This window comes from Eremothecium cymbalariae, chromosome 8 (assembly GCF_000235365.1).
Source record: "Eremothecium cymbalariae DBVPG#7215 chromosome 8, complete sequence".
NCBI lineage: Eukaryota > Fungi > Ascomycota > Saccharomycetes > Saccharomycetales > Saccharomycetaceae > Eremothecium > Eremothecium cymbalariae.
In genome coordinates, this window is record NC_016456.1 from 401,912 (window position 1) to 421,991 (window position 20,080).

A 20,080-nucleotide genomic window follows, 5' to 3' on the forward strand; every position below is an offset into this window, starting at 1 on the left:
AGTCCGTATTATCATCATTATTCAAGTTTGTATCCAAACTGGCGATTTAATGTGGGGTCGCTCTAAACGAACTTTTTAAGTTTTGTGAAATAAGGTAAACAACGACGCGATCTTACAACTGCAGAATACAACTAATGTTTAGAGGGTCAGAGTATTCATGAAAAGACCAATGGATCTCGAGTTGAGTTTATACCCATGTGTGGTTAGTATGGTTCCATCAGGAGTTTCAGATATTCAGGTGAAACGTCTTGTTCAGGACCTTGCTCAGGCTATATCTACTGGATCTAAAGAGCAAGCTTCTCGAATGCTAAATTTTTATAAGAGTGAAATGGTTCAGTCACAAGAGCAAAGTCAGCAGTGGGCCAAATTAGAAATGTTTATACAGGTGTTGGAGAGTTTCAGTAGTGGTGAGCAGGTTGAGAAGTATTTATCTGTGTTAAATTCAGCTTCTCGGGAGGTTCCGCTTAGAGCAGGTAAATCTGCAGCTGGATATTTGAATCCGGATACCCTACAGCACCATAATTCTATCCTTTCTCCTTCTGGTGCACCAAGTGTTTATGCCGATTCATTTGAGAATGTTGAAAGATTTTCGGATCGTAGATCAGCTATAACTTCTTTTTATGGTGGTCCTTCAATGAAACTTGCACATAATGATACCCCATTAGCACACTTATCTGATCCTTACTATAGTACGATGGCTTCAGAGACGGATATTTTGAAGTACATTTCATACACGTTGTTGGCCACCACTTCTAGTTTGTTTCCTATCACCAATCAGTCAATTGAAATCCCTGCGAATATCCCGAATGGAGAAAGTGGAGTTTTCCATTGTGTATTCGAGGCAGCGTTGTTGTATCAGTATTTGAGTCAACAAGTCGAAAAGTACAAGTCTACAACTACACTGTCGCCACTAAAGGTTAACTTTTTGACTGTGGTTTCACACAAGCTACGAGAATATACCAGGGTTGTGAACAGACTATCTAACACTATTGGTTCTGAGACTGTAAAATCAATATACAGCCAACTCTATACCCAGATATTAGTATTCCGGTTCTATTATGGATATTTGCAAAAGTTTGAACAAGTCAGGGGCGATCAGTTAATATCCGAATTTGATTCTTTAAAGCAACATGGCGATCCATTGATCAAAGGACTTGCGGAGGAAGTGTTTTCTACTTTAATTGACCTCTACATGGAACATCTAATATTCTGGTTAGTGAGAGGTCAACTTAAATCATTACACGATGAGTTTTTTGTTTCTAAGCTTCAGAATTCTGATGCAAGGAATGGTGTGAATTTTACGCTTTTAGAAGATAAGATCCCAGGCTTTATTCCAGTTTCTGTTGCTCAAAAGATCTATACAGTTGGGAAAAGTTATGTTTATTTGGAGGTATATATGAAAGAAATTGAGTGGGCAAGTAATTTTTCTACAAAATACATGACGAAATTTGCATCCCTCCAAAAATCCACCATCTCGGAGGGCTTTTATGAACTTGTTCATGATCAATATATCGAAATCACTTCTTTCGTCAATGTGACTTTGCAAGAAAAGTTTTATTATAACGACACTGTAAGAGTTTTAAAGGATATATTGCTAATGGGTAGAGGAGATTTTATCGACAGTATTATCAATAATGCCTCCAGTTTTCTAATGGAACCAGTTCATCAGCTGCAGAGTTATCAGCTAACAAAATGTCTACAGGAATCTGTTCAAAGGTCATCTTTAAGGCATTATCTAAACAAACAGGATAAAAATACTATTATCAATAAATTAGATGCACGTTTATTAGAATCTGGGCACGGTTCTATTGGTTGGGATGTGTTTACCTTAGATTATTTGATTGATCCCCCATTGAGTATTGTATTGAATGTTAATCGTTCTGGCAACAAGAAGGAATATCTCCGAATATTTAACTTTCTTTGGAGAATGAAAAAAAATAACCATTTCTTTCAAGACGAATGGTTAAGCAACATTGCGTTGATGAGGGATTTTAAGAAGATTCGTAGGAATAACCCATTGGTTAAAGATATAGTCAGGAAAGTCTCTCTTATTAATGTACTAAAAAATCAAATTCAGCAATTTAATCAAAAACTAGAATCTTACTGTTTCACAAATATTATAGAACCCAGGCATAAAGAATTTAAAAATAAATTATCCATGAAAGAAAACAGTTTCCAAGAAAGCTTTAACATCGTCACCCTAAAAAACGGCCTAAAACTGATTGACGGAATATTAAAACCAAGATTAGATTTCTTGACAAAGATTAATGAACAAGCAGTACAAGCCGCTGCTTCGGGTCTGAAACAGTACACAATTGATGAGTTGGACAGCATCCACAATAAGTATTTGAACAGCGTTCTTGAACATAAACTACTAGATGCCCAAAATGGAAAACCAGCAGGGAAGTTTACGAATCAATATCTCCCAGTGACCTTGATAATGTTGATGAACCAGATGTTCGATTTTGTCTTGACTTATGCCGAACTAAATGGAATTATACATGAAATACTAATCCAGTTGAATTTAGAACGTCATGATAACTTGAATGACAATTTGGTAAGATTCAATTTGGTAATGAAAAATTTAGTGAATTTGTACAAAATATTCCAGAACAGCTCCTTTGCGTTGATAAAAGATTTAAAATTGGATGGTAATGAGGACATGGCTAAATTAAGTAGAATATTACGTTGAACGCTTGCTAAATAAAGAGCAGACAAATTTCATGCGAGTAATATTTTTTAAGCATATATGTAATATACATTTATATCTATCATATCATTTCAATGCAGGTGTATGATTATGGACAGTACGTAGCTAATTATTTTAATCAATACAAAGCGACCCCAAATTATTCTGAAATACAAACTAGCAGTTATCGTAAATACTCCTAAAGGTTTAAAAATGATAATGAAGATCTTAAATAAACTGGTCTGGAATTAAATAGATATGTTGTCTTATTCATTGTATAATCTTAAATCTATGTAATCATAACCCACGAATGAAGCCAAAAAGGAATTTAGTGAAAATTCCATCATCTTGATAATTTGATGTCATGCGATGAGCTGCAGGTAAAAAGGATAAAGAACCAAATAAACAAGCATAAAGCCATGTCTGTGGATTCTACTGTTTCAATAAAGGAAAATAATGAAGAACCAGGTTCTGTGGAGAAGGAATTAGCACAAAACACTGCTACTGACGCATTCTCCATCGCTTTAGCCAATCCGGAAAATGATGAGATGAAAATTCAGCTACCAAAGGAAGACATTGACTTAAATGGCATTAGTTCCGATGAGGAAGAAAACAGTAAAAGTAGTGCTGAGGTCTCAAGTACTATGCATGTACAAGAAGCAAAGGAATGCCAAAAATATGATGTGGTTGCTGAGTCATTGGAAGGTAGCGACAATGGTAATTCTGTGCAGGTTAATTCTATCCAAAATTTTGATGCCCAAGAATATTCACCAAAAGACTCTTCAGATGCTTCAGATGCTTCAGACGCTTCAGATGCTTCAGATGATTCAGATGATTCACATTCTTCAGATTCATTGGAAGATTCATCAGAAATAGAGGTTGAAGAAGATGAAGACGGACCTGCGGCACAAAGCCCAATCCGTTCAAAGAACGAATTGGTCGAAGAGCCAATACCTACAATTCCTGAAAACTTTAAAATTGATGAAAATACTACCATCCATGAAATCGGTTTATTGAAATCTGCTTTTGAAAATAACATCGTGATCGAGGCAGCAGTTTCAGGTGAACATAGAGTTTTACAAGAAGGAGCTATTTTTTGTTTGGCTGACCGTACAATTATTGGTCCTTTGTGTGAAGTATTTGGGAAGCTATCTAACCCATTTTATCGTATTACTGTTTCAAAGGATTCCAAAGATATTATTGATAATTGTAAATCCCAATTGGGCGCTAAAGTTTACTTTGTGGTCCCAGAAGCCCATTGGATAGACACGTTTCAGATCAAACAATTTAAAGGCACAGATGCATCTAATGGTGCGGATGAAGAGATACCTGAGGAGGAACAGGAGTTTTCAGATGATGAACGTGAGGCAGAATTCAAGAGGCAAAAGAAGATGGCTAAGAAAAGAAAGAACGGTTGTAATCATGAAGCTGGGCAAAGAAAACAGAAGAACACACCACGAAACGCAGTTGTGTATCCAAAGGTAAAATTACCTATTTCCATGGTAAGATCAAATGCAACACATCCGTCCTATAGATCTCGTAGTTCGCGGATGCCGGAAGAACCTGCAGTGCATGCAGACAAACCAAATGAGCAATATTATTCAACAGCCGCTTCTAATAATAACTCTTATCATACTTTCCAAAACCAATACCTACAGCAGCTGCCAACTCCATTTCCACAACCAGCAGTCCAATTTGGTGCCCAGCCTCAAAGTATATACCCTGTTGGAAACCATAATTTTGCACCTCAACAGTGGTATCAACATCCCCCTCAACCCCCAACAGAACAATATCCCCAGTATCATACAATTGCTGCCTATCAGCAATTTCAGATGGCAAACCAATCTAACCATCAGCAGTATCAAAATCAGCAGACAAGCACACCTTCAATCAATCAGGCACAGCTATTGCATCAAATTTTATTCCAGCAGCAGCAACAGCAACAGCAGCAGCAACAGCAGCAGCAACAGCAGCAACAGCCACCGTACCATCATACCGAAGGGCAAAACAATCTTCCATCCCGTGAGTTAAACTAAATAGAGCACTTTTTAATTTATGTATGTTCTACAGAACGAATTTATGGTCTTTACGAATTTGTTAAAACTTCTTTGGCGACGGTAATTGCTTCTTCAGGAAACCCAGATAGTTGGGCAACTCTAACGGCATCTGAGTTGCGACAGACACCTTTTCTGATTTTGTGATCATAATAAAATGAATTCTTGCCCTCCACTATTCCAGTCCTATAAAAATGAACCTTTTCTTGACTTTCTTTGTTAAATTTGGTTTGGACTAAATGGAATAGTTCATTTCCGAAATGAGTTGCAAATAATGTTCGGCATTTGTTATGTTCAAGCAAGTACTTTAAAGTTGCAAATGCAATACCAATGCCATCTTTAGCGCTCGTACCACGGCCAATTTCGTCTAATATAGCTAGAGAATTTTTCGTTGCGCCCTTTAGGATGAAACCAGTTTCGATCATCTCAACCATGAATGTGCTCATATCATTATACAAGTCATCTGCGGACCCAACTCTACTGAATATTTTATCAACTAAACCAATACGTGCACTGTCACAAGGTACATAGCAGCCTATCTGAGCTAGAAGCACAATTATAGCTGTCTGTCGTAAAAATGTTGATTTTCCACCCATGTTCGGGCCAGTAATGACCCATAAATTACCTGAATCCACATTACAATCATTATCAGTAAAGTTCTTCAAAGATCTCGATTGTAATCCGTCCTCTACAACTAGATGCCTTCCACCTATTATCTCCAACTTTCCGCTGTATTCTAATTTAGGACAAACAAGGTTTTTTTCTAGAGCAAGTACGGAGAATGAAGAGAGGACATCAAGATAATCTATGGTCTGAGAAATCTGTCTTATTTGAGAACTATGCTGAACAATCTCTTGCTTAAGATTATTGAGCAAAAACTCTTCTTCGGTGAGAATTTCTAATTCTGATATTTTTATAGATCTTCCCAGATCTTCCCAAGGAGAATGTGATAACCAGCATGTGTTCGATGAGCGTCTAATAATCTGAAATTTCTGATTTTGTAGCAGTCCACCCTCTTTAACATATTCCACAATATTTTTGATGGATGCGGCCCCTCCAGAAACATAAATTGCAGGATCGTTGTCTTTTTTCAATTTCTTAAGCTCAATTTGGCGAGCTTTAAAGTTGTTTAAAAACAAATCTTGGTAAGCACTTAATAAAGATTTTTGCTTTTCGATAAACGTATCACGTTCTTTATGAAGTTGACCCAACTTACGTGATGCAATGGGGTTGAGAACACCAGGCTTTGATTTTCGGACAAAACTTTCAGAAACAGCCGCTTCTCCGTCATCTGGAATCGATTTGGAATCGATGACTCTTTCATCTTGAGAAAGACGAGAATTATCAATCAAATCGATAATCTTATCACTAATTGAATGCTCAAAGCTTAAGGTGGAACTCATATCCTCGAAAAATTTCTTTGTATCTTTCGGAATTTTGGCCTCTGTTAATAATTCTTTGAAATTATCACTAATCACAGAGGCTTTTTTCAGCGACTCAGATATCTGAAGTAATTCTCTGGCATCACCCTTTCCAAATGAGAATTTCTGCAATAAACGAGACATATCCACTGTGGATTTAATATTTCCAATTAGAGTTTGTGTGCCAAACCAGTTGTCAATAAATATTTTTATAAGTGTTTGTCTTCTCTGGAGTTCATCTAACTGCATCGATGGAGCTGATAACCACTGTGTTAATAGCCTTGTACCTGGTGAAGTCACAGTTCTTCTAATTGTAGATAGCAGTGAACCCTTTCTAAGGTTATCTCTAATAGTAGAATGTAACTCGAGTGCGGAGCTTGTACGAGAATCAATTTGCATTATAGAGGTTGTCAGCTGTCTTTGAGGAAATTGTAAGTTTACTGCAACATATGGCAAATGTTCATCAATGTAAATTAATGTGTTTCGTAAAGATGCTGTTTCCTTTTGTGATAAAGAGTTCAGTACGATGTCGAACTCTTTCTTCGTAGCATTTGATTCACCACTGGTAAAAAGATAATAGAATGAATCAATCGACCTATATCTGCTTGGTAACTTGTGATATTTGATAAAATACTTTTTAAGTTCAGTTAGTTCCGGATACCATTCGCCATCTGGAATTTGGTATTTTACTAGCTCCTCATCCAACAAAACTTCCTTCGGTCTGATTCTCGTGATAGCTGATACTAAGTCCCTCAATATTACTTGCTGTACGAACAATTCGCCTGTAGAAATATCACACCAACATAAACCGATCCTTGTACTAGCATCTGCCAACCTCTCGAAACAATTTTCAGGAAACTCTATATTTAATAGAAATTGGTTCTCGTTTAAATTCTCGAATGCTTCGTCAATATATGTACCTGGAGTCACAATCCTTGTAACTCGCCGGTAAATCTTTTGCTCATTATCTGCCATACTTCTCGTTTTAAATTGGTCAGCAATCGCTACACTGTACCCGTATTCCTTGATCAAAACCTTCAAATGACGACCAACTTGTTCCACTGGAAATCCAGCAAACGGAACTTTACCATGTTGATATTCACGATATGTTAATGTTATATTTAGCTTGGGAGCATATCTTTCAGCATGTTCAAAATAAAGTTCATAGAACGATCCTATCTGAGTTAACACCACATACTCACTGTACTTGTCCATCAAATCTTTCACATATTGCAGTGAGGGAGGAAGGGAATTTTTTGTAGTTCTACCCCCTCGATCTGTAATATTAGCAGGTTTCCCACATATATCAATATGGTTAACTTTTATTCGACCACTTGTTCTGTTTTCGTTCTCAAGAAGTGGAAGTATCAGCTTCTCCACCAATGGCTTGTTCGGGATTGTAGAACTTTGGCTGGATCTTTTACACAGTAAAATTCGAAAAGGGCTTCTAAATATCCTACCAGCTGTTGATTGAAACATTTAAACAACCCATTAATGTGCATAAAGATATGATTGTGTGTTTTTTGGTCCTTAGAATTCGTAGAATCACCAATCTGATCTTGAATTAACGCGAATTTTTTGCACGTAGATTTATTAAAAGATGCAGGTTTTGCTGCGACTTATTTTGTTGCGCCAAGTTTACGAATATTAAAAAATTGGAAAGTTGGAGGACTATGTATACCAAGTATATTATTTAAGCTTAATGAAGGCATTATTATTCAGTTTAAAAAGCCTTTACAGGTTGCAGCTCCACATAAGCACGGCAATCTCTCTTCATCATCAACCTCTCGTTCGAATTTGTAGTCATAAGTTAGTTCTTCATTAGCAGCAATGTCTCGCAAAGCATATATAACTATTCTCTTTCTACCACCAACTTTAATAATCTTAGCGGTACAACTAGGATCACAGCAATGATTAATAAAACGGGCAATACCCCCCTTCTTGGTTGCGTCGATAACGGTGTATTCATCAATACGAAATAAGTAACTTGAACCTATGCCACTCTTCAAGTATCTATTTTCCCTCATTTCGGCTACGGGCTGTCTGATCATTTCACCAACATATTCTATTATCATTTCCTTGGCTGCAATAGGCTCCAAGGCATATAATCCCCAATTGTGAATAGGAGAACGTGCAAATGTGACTTGTTTCTTACGCTTGGTCAATTGGTTTAATGATAACAGTTCTGACTCAGTGCCGATGGCTGCCTTTTGTGCTTCTATATCTTGTTGAAATCTTCTCTGTAAGGCTCTATTCACCCGAGATGAAGTTGGTTCAGGGGTGTGATTGTCCTGCTCTTGGTGGTCTGTGTCCGTTTTGGTACTGTCTATGTTGTAAATATCATCTGACGTATGATGGTACACTGTGTTTAACGGCTGATGAAGCCTACGACGATGAGGTAAGTAACAAGATTTAATTTTATCGGGAATCTTTCTAAATCCTTCAGCTTTAAAACAGCCTGAAGAAGACTGTAATGAATTGTCATAAGCTACTTCGTTCAATTTCGCCTGAGTCTCTTGGTTTTTCATGGTTTCTTCAAAATCTCTATGGAGTTTCCATGCATAGTATTCAATATGCTCAATCACATTAGAGACAGCTTCTTCTTTGTAGCCTAATACCCTTTTCAAGAGATCTACATCTTCCGAGTCTTTAACAGCTTTTTGTATATTAACAATGGAAATTTTTTGGTCCATTTTTTCAAACTCTTCCAATGGATAAACTGGTTCCGGTATATCCCCAGGAATAGGTCTGAATTTTTCTTCATAAGACATTAATTCCTTTATCCGTTCTTCAGATAAGCCAGCCGTCTTAGATTTGATGCTATCTGGTTCAGGTGTAGTGGCAGATGACTCACGCTTTAGCTTCTTGGCCTCAGGCTGACCCATTATGTCATCAAGTTCATATTGCTCATCATAATCATCTTCAGAAGATGAGGAGTCTGAATATTGTTCCTTCATATTAGTCGAAGATGAAGCTTCTTTCGACAAAGATTCATAATTAAGCATATGTGCCATTGGTGTTACCACTTTCTTTGTTATGCGTTTCTTTGAAGAAAGGATTTCTGATTTACCGGTAATGCCTCTCTTTATTGCTCTTGTAGGGTCCTTCTTCTTGTAAGAACCTCCGTAAATATTAAATATGCCAAAATCTTCTGTAATTAAATGTTCCTTTTTGACTTTTTCAGCCATAAGTTTCTCTAATCTCTTTTTCTCTTCCTGTTCCTTCTGTCGTTTTGACACTATATCTGGATAATTGGACGGATTCAAAGAGTCGAATACAGTTGGCCCAATTAGTCGTCTCCTAATATCTTTATGCAATGCAATCTTCAATTCGTTTAGGATATTCATAAGAGTAGTTTCCACAAGTTCATCAACTGTTGCATAGGTCTTTGGGATATCTTGTTCAGTTGTTGGTTTCTTTAATCTACGAGCTTTGATGTTTGGCTCAATTAATATGAACTTCATTTTAACCGGGACTCTTCTTCGTCTAGACAAAAGTGTCAAATGTGAAGACTCCATTTGATAACATCTTCGAGCTTCAGCTATCTCATTAAATATGATGTAAATGCCGGTATAATGGCTTATGATCTTCACCCAATTATAGTTTTTTAACCCAAACTTGAAGTCTTCACTTGTGATGCCATGCAATACGCAAAATTTACCAGATACGCGAAGTACTGCCCTAGCATTGACTGTTTTTTCCAAGTCAGGTGGGATTCTTAAAATAGGGGACGTGGTTGGTATTGCAACTTGTGACTGAGATATAGGGGACAAAGTAGCAATTGTACCGGTAGTTGATGGCACTTGCTGTTTTGATAACTCTTGGCGCACTTTTGCAGCGCGCTGCACGTTTTCATTCACAAATTTGTCAATGGTCTTCTTTAACATACCATTCTTATTCAGCTTCACAGCAAATCTTATCCCCGAGACAAGATAGTTTTGTTTTGCAAATTGTTTCACTGCTTTGTAAGCATGCCTGTACGGTCCATCTATGTTACCCTCTAGGTCTGTGTATCTGATGAGGTAAACGTTTAAGGGCAGCGCACTGTTCGGATCATTGAAACTTTCAAAGTGAGCAATCTCACCAAAGGTTCCAAAGAAGTTTTTAATTATGGAATCTTGAATGGATGCCGCATTAACCTTTTGAACGGGGAATATGATAATCTCTTTAGGTGGCTCTGGTCCAACCGAATGCGAATCGTAAGCTATTCGTGGCATGATGGCTAATGAGGATCTTGCCTTCCGTGCAGTCTCTGCATGAGGGGTGAGACGGGGATCCAAAGGTTTTTCCTCAGGATTACGAGCCTTCATAATGGGACGCGGTTTCCCACTACTAGTATCCTGCACAATAACATAGCCCATGGGCGGAAGCTTGTCACTATGCCAGCTGGTCATCTTATCTCGGTGTATTAGTTTTTGCTCGTGTACATCGAAATAGTGGTATTTAGCTGTGAATTTTTGCGAATTCCATTTCACTACAGGCTGCGGCCGCTTAAGATGAACTGTCACACTCTGCTTAACTGGGAAAGTACTTGAATTTTGATATCTTGAAGGCTGGTTTGTATCTCTGTCTCCATCAATACTTATTGACGTATTGGAATACCGGTATTTATTGTTGCCGTTTTCGTACTTACCGTTCCGTATAAGCGAATTCAGACCATACCTCGAATTACCTTGGTAATTTAAATGATTATAATAACCAGACATATCCTACAAGGCTGCCGATGTTTCCTTTGAACGACATCTATATGCAAACATACTACTGGCTTTCTGTGTTTAAATAATTCGTGACTTTAAAAGAAAGTTAAGAATCATGAAGTACGAAGCACGTGATCCATTCTTGCTTCGCCAGGATAAGCTAGAACTTAGCTAGAAGACCTATATTATACTCTGATCACGGTTCTTACCCCTCAAAGTGTTAACGGTTTCTGTTTTGTTTTATGTGCATCAGTTTTGGCAATGTATCTTGGTTGAACATGAATCGTTTTGAAAAGTTGGTTGGACTTTTCAAATATAAATGAAATTGACCGAACATACTACCACAGATGCTAAAACGATTGAAGAGTAGTCATGTCTGCCAATCAAGTGAGGCAATGCGTTGTTGAGATATTAGGTTTGAATGAACGGGACGAGCAGCTTTGTTGGAATGAGGGGATTCTTAAAAAGATGACCAGTACTACCACCACATTGTACAATGTATCTTTGAAGAAGGTAATGCTGAAACAACCCGAAGAGATAGCGCGATACCACATATGTGCGTATCTAGCAGCTGAAAAATTGAGTGAGAAGTATGATCCAGGTCTGGCGTATTACAACGAAAAGATTCCATTGGAGCCAAAAAAGCTTGTTAAGGTGCTCGGTATTTTTAAACAGTCGTTATGGCAATCCTCACCTGTGAAGAACTTGAGTTGGTCTGTAAGTCCAAAAAAGGACAGAATGGGAACGAAATCACAAAGATTCACTTCAATGGATCCTAAAGAGCTCCAGGACCAATTATTTGGAACACCAATAAAGCCTCGTACTGAACGGCAGCCTCTTTCAAGAACTGTGGACCTATCTCCGTCAAAGCCTCGGTCTCCAAACAAGAATAATACACGAAGAAAGTTAGCTTTTGAAGAAGATGATGAAGAAGCTCTGAGTCCCCTGTCTCCGACGAAAACACCTCGCCGGTCTATCTTTCGCAATGATGTAGAGCCAGATCCAGAGGAATCTGACTTTGAATCTCCTGTGAAATCACCTTTTAAGTCACCCTCTAAGTCTGCCTCATCTTCGCCAAGAAAGAAGCGCGGGGAATATAACCAGTGGAATATGTTGTGCAAAAAATACTACAGAATCACACCTGAAGGTATTGTAGGGCTTTGTAATCAATTCGAAATTCCATCCAAAGTCACATTTCTAATACTAGATTGTTTCGGACTACATGCAACATATCTCGTCTACCCTGCTCAGCTAGTATGTGGGTTAATCATGTTATGCTGCTTTACAATCTACAATCGGAAAAGGGCCAATAACCCATCCATTGACGATTTTCTTTTGCAAAAAATGTGTGCATTGATGAGATCCAATGATACAAACGATGTGCTAGAAGCTATTAAAATCACCAAAGAGCTAATGGACGGCGAAAAATGGTATCGAGATTTAAAGATTGAGTACGATTATTATGATGGTGCAGATTTTAAAAATAGCATTGCTGTGCGTCTGGGAAATATGTTACAAAGCACCAACGTTATTGCTTCCGACGAACAATTTGCAGAATGGAAGAAAAAAGTACTAATGGATATTTCTCTTAGAGATGGGCCCTCCAAACCTGAACTTTCAAATCATTGAGATATGTGTCCCATCATAAAGAATACTCATCCATAAAAAATCCTCACTTCCTTATGCAGCATGCAAACGTATGGTAAGCATCATTCGAAATAGGCTCTTTTCCCTCACGGCTCCAAGATACCTCGAATATATTGAGTTACACCCACATATATCTCTTATTTTTTGATATGAATCCTTATTATTATTACCCTCGTCTCCTGTCGTCCATACAGTAAAATAATCATACATCTTCCCTCAAATGCCTGCTACTCGGAAATATAAAAAAACAATTCTGCATCTTTTCATAACTTGAAAATGTTATCCACACACGTAATGCGTTATTTAAATAAAAAACCAAATAGGATACACATCATACTAACAGATGACTTTATTAAGTTACGTAATTCAAATCTTCAATAAAACGGTTTTATAAATTTAACCAAATATCATTTGTCACGTGAGCAAATTTTCAGTTGAAAAATTTATATCCAGCGGGCGGTTCTGTCTGTAGTTTTATATCTATTTAACTTCTATTCTTGTTTCAATTAATCCGACGGTTAAGGTGACCTCAGGTATATCCGATAGTGTGGTTCATTGAGGTCAAATATTAATCTGTTGTTTTTTGTCTAGTTATAATTTATCTATGACTGTTGTAAAACACAAGAGAACTCATTCCGATGGCCCATCGTCTCAAAACGATCGATCATCAAAAAGGCATGAATCCACAGCTTCTGAATATAAAGATTACGAATCAGATTTGGATATAGTTGAACTTGTACCTGATATTTCAAATAACTTAAAATGGCAGAATACGATTGCAAATGTTGTGCAATCAGTTGTTTCTGTGCATTTTTCACAAGTCGCACCATTTGACTGTGATTCTGCATTGGTATCGGAAGCTACAGGTTTTATTGTCGATTCAACTCTGGGAATAATGCTTACTAACAGACATGTTGTTGGTGCCGGGCCCTTTTGTGGTTATGCGGTTTTTGATAACCATGAAGAATGTGATGTAAAGCCAATTTATAGAGATCCGGTTCATGATTTTGGATTTTTGAAATTTGACCCTTCTAAGATAAAATATATGAATGTTCAAGCGCTAGAGTTAAAGCCTGCATTAGCAAAGGTGGGTTCTGAGATTAGGGTTGTTGGTAATGATGCTGGAGAGAAGTTGAGTATTTTATCTGGATTTATCAGCAGAGTGGATAGAAATGCTCCAGATTATGGGGAGTTGACCTACAATGATTTTAATACGGAATATATACAGGCAGCTGCTTCTGCTTCTGGGGGTTCTAGTGGTTCGCCAGTAGTTAATATTGATGGTTACGCTGTTGCTCTGCAGGCAGGTGGCTCTACTGAGGCATCTACAGATTTCTTTTTACCTTTGGATAGGATCTTAAGAGCTTTGCACTGTGTTCAGTCTTCTATTCCAATTACCAGAGGTACCATTCAGACTCAGTGGCTGTTGAAGCCTTATGATGAATGTAGGCGTATGGGATTGTCACCAAGATGTGAAGAACTTGCTCGAAAGCAATTTCCAGATAAGATCGGTCTGCTTGTAGCTGAAACAATTTTACGGGAAGGACCAGCTGATAACCTGATAAAGGAAGGTGATATTCTTATATCTATTAATGGAGAAATGATTTCCTCTTTTATTCAAGTTGATGCCATACTTGATGACTCTGTGGGACAGAAGATTAAGTTGCTCGTTCAAAGGAGCGGTGAAGATGTGACCGTAGAATGTGTTGTGGGCGACTTACATGCAATCACGCCTTCAAGATATGTTGAGGTATGTGGTGCCACCTTCAACGAGCTTTCTTATCAAATGGCAAGATACTATGCTATTCCTGTTAGAGGTGTTTTTTTGAGCAGTGCTACGGGATCGTTCTGTTTTGACTCTAAAGAGAAGTTAGGTTGGATTGTTGACGAAGTTGACAACCAACCTACACCTAATTTGGATACGTTTATTGAAGTCATGGGTAAGATTCCAGACTGTTCGAGAGTAACTGTTGGATATCATCATTTGGTGGATCAACATTCTCCCAACGTTACTACTGTCTATATTGACCGCCATTGGTGTAATGAATTTAGGTTGTATGAAAGAAATGATGAAACCGGACTTTGGGATTACAAATATCTCGCAGATCCAATTTCACCTTTGCCTTTAAAACCTCAATCAGCCAAATTTATTGATTTGCCCGTGAATAACGAAAAAATTTCGAAGTTAGCCAGAAGTTTAGTGCTGGTGTCAACGATGGGTCCAGTTCCACTAGATTCTATTGATGCAGAACCTCGGAAGGCTTCGGGTCTAGTTATCGATGCCTCACAAGGGTATGTTGTTGTGTCACGTCGAATTATTCCCCATGATTGCGTTGATGTATTTGTTACGATTGCAGAATCTGTATTGGTTCCAGCAACAGTTGAATTTTTGCATCCTACTCAGAATTATGCAATTGTGAAATACGACCCACAACTAGTAGAAGCACCTGTTGAAAATCCGAAGATCTCCAGTACTAGACTGAAAATTGGTGATAAAGTTCAATTCATTGGCTACACACACAACTTCCGATCTGTTTCTTCAGAAACTACAGTTACAGATATATCTTCTCTAAGTATCCCTAGCAATATGGTCCCGAGATATAGAGCTACAAACCTGGAGGCAATTTCTATAGAATCGAGTGCAGGCTCCAGATGTCATTCTGGGATATTGGCTGATGATGATGGTACTGTGAGAGCTATGTGGCTATCCTTTTTGGGGGAAAAACAAGATGAAAAGGACAAGATATATCTAATGGGTTTGGACTTGGTTGATATGACCGAGGTCATAAACATACTAAAAGCGGGTAAGAAACCCAGAGTTAATATAGTGGATTCAGGTTTTGGTTCTATTTCTGTCCTGCAAGCTAGGCTTAGAGGAGTTCCTCAAGAGTGGATCAAAAAAATGGAAAGTGAGTCCGATTCTAGATTACAATTTATAACTGTTACAAGAGTTTCATACACTGATGAAGAACAAAAATTGATGACGGGTGACATTATCCTATCAGTTAACGAAAATTTGGTCAAGCACATGAGAGATATAGAGGGAGTTGTAATCGCTGCGGATGAGCCTGTTGTTGAACAAGTTTTGGCCTTTAAAGTTGTCAGGAAAGGTAATATTGTTAATCTAAACATTAAGACAGTGGAAGTCGAGGAAACATCAAAAATTGTTGTCTTTGCAGGAAGTATATTGCAAGCTCCGCATCATGCAGTTCGCCAAACTATGCAAAATATCCCAAGTGGTGTGTATTGTACATTCCGCGGCCAATCATCACCAGCAATACAGTATGGCATCTCGGCTACCAATTTCATTACACACGTTAATGAAATTGAAACCCCAACCTTAGCCAGATTTTTGGAAGTCGTAAAAACAATTCCCGATAACACATATTGCAAAATACGCCTGTTAACTTTTGATAATGTCCCCTTTGCTATTTCCTTGAAAACGAACTACCATTACTTTCCAACTAGCGAACTTTCAAAAGACCGCGCCACTGGCAGTTGGATCGAACACATGTATAACTCCACTTCTGATAAGAAAAACGATACATAAAGAAACGAATTACCATATACACAATATCTATACACTATGTATGTAATATCCGCCAAAAAGGACGCTCTCTGATAACTATGTTAAAGAAATTAACTTTTTCTCATAGAATAAAATAAAATAAGTTCCCAGGATATAACAAATACTACCGCTGCGACCACTATAAAAACAAAAATGAATAATACGTAAAAAGACGTTTCATATATACACGAATATCTATTCAATATAATGTTTCATTCCTTCCAGAATCATATATCTAAAGCTTTTCTAACCTAATGGTAAGGCAACAGTCTCTTTAGACGATTCAACTGCGATCCATTAGCTAATGCCCTACCCGATAAAACTTTTAACGAGTTTTTACTCCAACCTGAATTACCATGGCTTCTACCTGCTTTCCCCCTCTTGAAACTATTGGCAGTCTTCCTCCACCTCTTGGCAGCTCCTTTATGTGTCTTCATTAAACTTCTTGAAAATATTAAATACGATACCCCAACTGAACCACAACCCACTCCACCACCAAACCTGCTCGTCAACTTTTCTAATGGACGGAATAACCCTTGAATCAGCATCGTCCAACGAATCAACCCAATAATATATTCACTTTCAGATCTACTGTTTCTGTCTGTTATGAAATGACCGTTTCAAAAATTTTATCGCGCATCTTGAGCAGCGCTCGATGCTAGAATATTTCGTAACGTATTGAATGAGACTTGGTTTATGCTAACGAGCTGACAACGTCAGCGTCAGTCAGAAACCACAAACTTTAGAACGAAATGAGTTTAAATATTTGATATAAATAGAGTTCAAAATTGTGGGGCGAAAGTTTTTGTAGGTTAATAGTGGCGAGGATCGAAGATTCAATCAATAATAAGAAGCTTGCTTAATAATATGTTGCAAACTAGAAGCAGAAGGAATGCTGATAACCAATTCAAAATGATGTCGAACATTGAAGAATCTGAAGATGAAAAGAAATTGGAGACTACGGAGCCGGCCCCTCTTATTCTTAGTGAGGTTGAATCAGACGATGATAGTTTATCGATAAATTCCGATCATGATTCATTCCCTGATTGGCAAAAATTGGTATATGAACGACTTGGAGCGCGAGACCAAACCACAATGAAGGCGATAATCATTAATTTTGAGAAGACTGGAATTGTAGACTTGTCTAATATTGATTCTAATTTTTTAGAAAGTTTCAGAACCGCATTTCTTTCAGCTCAGGTGTATTTGCAACAGAAGGGATGTATCGATAAGAGCAATGTCAAGGAACATTTTGGGATCACCAACATAGTGCGAATACTTTCAGGTCGAACTCTTTATGAGGAACCGATTTGTAGTATTGAGCTACTCGATCAGTTAAAGCAACCAAGTACACCTCATCATTCCTATAATTTATCGCAGGCTATACAGAAGCCTCCGTACGAATCTCAGATTCCGTTGGCAGAGAGGATTACTCTGTCTGGCCTTGAAGATTGTGGATCGGGGGGAGATTCGACAGAGCATGATTCAAATAATACGAGGGAAGGACTTCCATTCTTGGTGGATGACTTTGAAGTTCCGTATTCTGAACTGCAAAGCCCTGTGAAGAGACGTAACAACACGGACAATGAAAAAGAAGATAGTTCTAATATAAAGCGCCCCAGAGTTGCATGATTGTCTCATTTCGATCCTAATACATTTCCTTTTAGTATAACTAAAAAAAAGTCTGAGATTTAGGTAATAAATGGAATAAATAGATTCATTTATTTTTAATTTTCTAGCTTTCTATTATATATTCCAGAGAATTGACTGAAAGCTACATACACTGTTTGAAGAATTAAGTGCGGGGGAGAGGGAATGAATAATAACATTATATACAGACATAGAAATGGATTTAAAACGTGATCATACCATAATTGATTTCTTCAAGATCATATGATATTTATTCTATCGTTTAAGAAACTACACCTTGAACTCGATAAGCCTCCAACGTCTCTTGAATTTTCGCACTCATTATTGGGTCTGCTCTGATTCTTTTTTGAATCTTGGCGGCCTCAGCAAAAGTGGTTGCTTGCAATTTCTCTTCGAAAGCCCGGGCCAAATCTGTTGCTTCTTCAAACAATTGAATAGCTTCGTCAACTTGTTCTTGTTGTAACTTCAATTGTGCTAAACCAATCTTCGCTTGTTCGGATCTAGGATCCTTCTTGCAAGCTTCTTCGAATAACGCAGTAGCTTCAGCAAAATCCCCGGAGTGGGACTGTCTTGCTAAAACGGTGGCCTTTCCAACTAATGGAGCAACGCCTACATGGATTCCTTCCTGGGCATCTTCCAACTTTCTAGCAAACTCATATTCCTTTAAAGCACTTTCTAGATCACCCTTATCGGACAAAATTTCTGCGTAAAAGTTTGGAACTTCTGGAGCAGTTGGGAATTTCCTTCTAGCTTCGCTAAACAAGGTTTCACAGTCTTCGAATTTGTTTTCACGGTACGCCAAGCAAGCTAACTGGATGTATGGGAATATATTGTCCGGATTACATTCTTTTGCCTTGTCAAAGTCCTTTCCTGATTTTTCAAACTGCTGAGTAACAAAGTACATTTGACCACGATGATAATATACAGCTGAAGAATTAGGAGCTAATTCCAAAGCCTTGTCAAAGTATTGGAGGTATTCATCGGTTTGACCCTTGTCGGCCATGATTAGAGCCATGTAGATATAAGAATTGGGTCTTGGGTGCAAATCAACAGCCTTTTGTAAGAGTTTGTAGGCCTCCAAGGGCTCATTTTTCAAAAATTTAAAGATCCCCACATGCTCCAATGCAATGGCCAACTTCATTCTGAGAGCAGGATCTTCTGAGTCAGCTTGATGAGAAAGAGATAACAAGTCAGCAGCCTTGTTGAAATATTCATCACTCATCTCATAGGACCCTGTTTTCCTTTCACTTAAACAACGTAAACCCTTCAACAAGAAATTATCGGCCTCCGACTGCTCGTCGTAGTTAGCAAAACTAGTCTCAGAGGGGAAAATACCAAAGAACGATGCCAAAGAGGTGTTCGATGGTAATTGGTGCTTGGACCCATCCGCAAGCTTCCTCTTCAACACCTGCATGGCCTGTTTGTTCATGTTACGCTCCAGCACAGGTTCAATAGACTGCGAATTGTAACCACCATACAACGACACCGCAGACAAATCCAACATCGCATCAGCAAAATTACCCAACGACTCATTGGCAGTAGCCCGTCTCAATAAACACTTGGAATAATCAGGCTTCAACTCCAAAGCAGCTGTAGTATCCTCAACCACCTTCTCCAATTTGTTCAATGGCACCCAACAAGCTGACCTGTTCGAATAAAATACAGGATCCTTCTTCAGCCTCAAAGCACAACTATAATACTTGATCGCCTCTTCATACTTCTTCTCCTTAAAACACTCATTACCCTTATCCTTCATTGCCATCGAATACCTCTCCTTCTGCTCCTCTGTAAACGAATCAACTCCCGATAGATCAGGCTCCCCGTTCGAATCAACTGGATATTTCTTCTTGTTAGCCCTCTTCTTCTTCTTCTTTCCATATCTCGTCTCTCCACTAGGAGAATTGACTCCTCCTACTTTTCCTTGCGACTCAACTTGTTGTTGCAATTGTTGATAGTAGTAGTAAGCACCGACAGCAGATGCACCAGCTGCCGCGGTAGCAATAATAGCTGTCTTGTTTCTAGAGATAAAACCGGCAAAAGAGTTGTCGGAAGACATGATGTGAACGCTGATCAAATAATCTACCTCTCTTAAGTCAAAAACACCTGCTTTAGATCTATTATTTAGCAACCGATAGTCGTTTGAGTACTCGGTTCGTTATACTTTTCCGCTATGGTGAAAAAACGGTGAAAATTTTTGTGTTCATGTCCGATAGCGTTCCCGGTATAGAAGAGATTAGTAAAACTCGAGATTCTTCCGGGATAATGGTGGTGGGGGAGGGCCAGGTAGGTGGTGGTAGTGTTCAGGAGGGTCGCGGGGTATTTTAGTGTAAATAATTGGGTTTATATGTAGTTGG

The 20,080-nt window shown here is 38.2% G+C and overlaps 9 protein-coding genes across 9 annotated transcripts; 5 read left to right on the forward strand and 4 right to left on the reverse strand.

Annotated features, from left to right (window-relative positions):
• Nucleotides 1-157: 157 nt before the first annotated feature.
• On the forward strand, nucleotides 158-2,692 carry SPC98 (Spc98p; the record flags this gene model as incomplete). The annotated part of the gene is made up of 1 exon (XM_003648250.1): nucleotides 158-2,692. The coding sequence occupies one exon, from the start codon at nucleotides 158-160 to the stop codon at nucleotides 2,690-2,692; it is 2,535 nt and encodes an 844-aa protein (XP_003648298.1).
• Nucleotides 2,693-3,048: 356 nt separating this feature from the next.
• Nucleotides 3,049-4,725, forward strand: NAF1 (RNA-binding snoRNP assembly protein; the record flags this gene model as incomplete). The annotated part of the gene is made up of 1 exon (XM_003648251.1): nucleotides 3,049-4,725. The coding sequence occupies one exon, from the start codon at nucleotides 3,049-3,051 to the stop codon at nucleotides 4,723-4,725; it is 1,677 nt and encodes a 558-aa protein (XP_003648299.1).
• A 50-nt stretch (nucleotides 4,726-4,775) lies between these two features.
• MSH1 (mismatch repair ATPase MSH1) lies at nucleotides 4,776-7,643 on the reverse strand (the record flags this gene model as incomplete). Its single annotated transcript, XM_003648252.1, has 1 exon — nucleotides 4,776-7,643. One exon carries the CDS (start codon nucleotides 7,641-7,643, stop codon nucleotides 4,776-4,778), a length of 2,868 nt encoding a protein of 955 aa, XP_003648300.1.
• A 239-nt stretch (nucleotides 7,644-7,882) lies between these two features.
• Nucleotides 7,883-10,870, reverse strand: SET1 (histone methyltransferase SET1; the record flags this gene model as incomplete). The annotated part of the gene is made up of 1 exon (XM_003648253.1): nucleotides 7,883-10,870. One exon carries the CDS (start codon nucleotides 10,868-10,870, stop codon nucleotides 7,883-7,885), a length of 2,988 nt encoding a protein of 995 aa, XP_003648301.1.
• Nucleotides 10,871-11,233: 363 nt separating this feature from the next.
• Nucleotides 11,234-12,490, forward strand: ORC6 (origin recognition complex subunit 6; the record flags this gene model as incomplete). The annotated part of the gene is made up of 1 exon (XM_003648254.1): nucleotides 11,234-12,490. The coding sequence occupies one exon, from the start codon at nucleotides 11,234-11,236 to the stop codon at nucleotides 12,488-12,490; it is 1,257 nt and encodes a 418-aa protein (XP_003648302.1).
• Nucleotides 12,491-13,112: 622 nt separating this feature from the next.
• NMA111 (Nma111p) lies at nucleotides 13,113-16,058 on the forward strand (the record flags this gene model as incomplete). Its single annotated transcript, XM_003648255.1, has 1 exon — nucleotides 13,113-16,058. One exon carries the CDS (start codon nucleotides 13,113-13,115, stop codon nucleotides 16,056-16,058), a length of 2,946 nt encoding a protein of 981 aa, XP_003648303.1.
• Nucleotides 16,059-16,327: 269 nt separating this feature from the next.
• On the reverse strand, nucleotides 16,328-16,624 carry MRP35 (mitochondrial 54S ribosomal protein bL35m; the record flags this gene model as incomplete). The annotated part of the gene is made up of 1 exon (XM_003648256.1): nucleotides 16,328-16,624. The coding sequence occupies one exon, from the start codon at nucleotides 16,622-16,624 to the stop codon at nucleotides 16,328-16,330; it is 297 nt and encodes a 98-aa protein (XP_003648304.1).
• Nucleotides 16,625-16,943: 319 nt separating this feature from the next.
• Ecym_8203 (uncharacterized protein) lies at nucleotides 16,944-17,708 on the forward strand (the record flags this gene model as incomplete). Its single annotated transcript, XM_003648257.1, has 1 exon — nucleotides 16,944-17,708. One exon carries the CDS (start codon nucleotides 16,944-16,946, stop codon nucleotides 17,706-17,708), a length of 765 nt encoding a protein of 254 aa, XP_003648305.1.
• A 280-nt stretch (nucleotides 17,709-17,988) lies between these two features.
• Nucleotides 17,989-19,782, reverse strand: TOM70 (protein channel TOM70; the record flags this gene model as incomplete). The annotated part of the gene is made up of 1 exon (XM_003648258.1): nucleotides 17,989-19,782. One exon carries the CDS (start codon nucleotides 19,780-19,782, stop codon nucleotides 17,989-17,991), a length of 1,794 nt encoding a protein of 597 aa, XP_003648306.1.
• Between the last annotated feature and the right edge of the window lie 298 nt (nucleotides 19,783-20,080).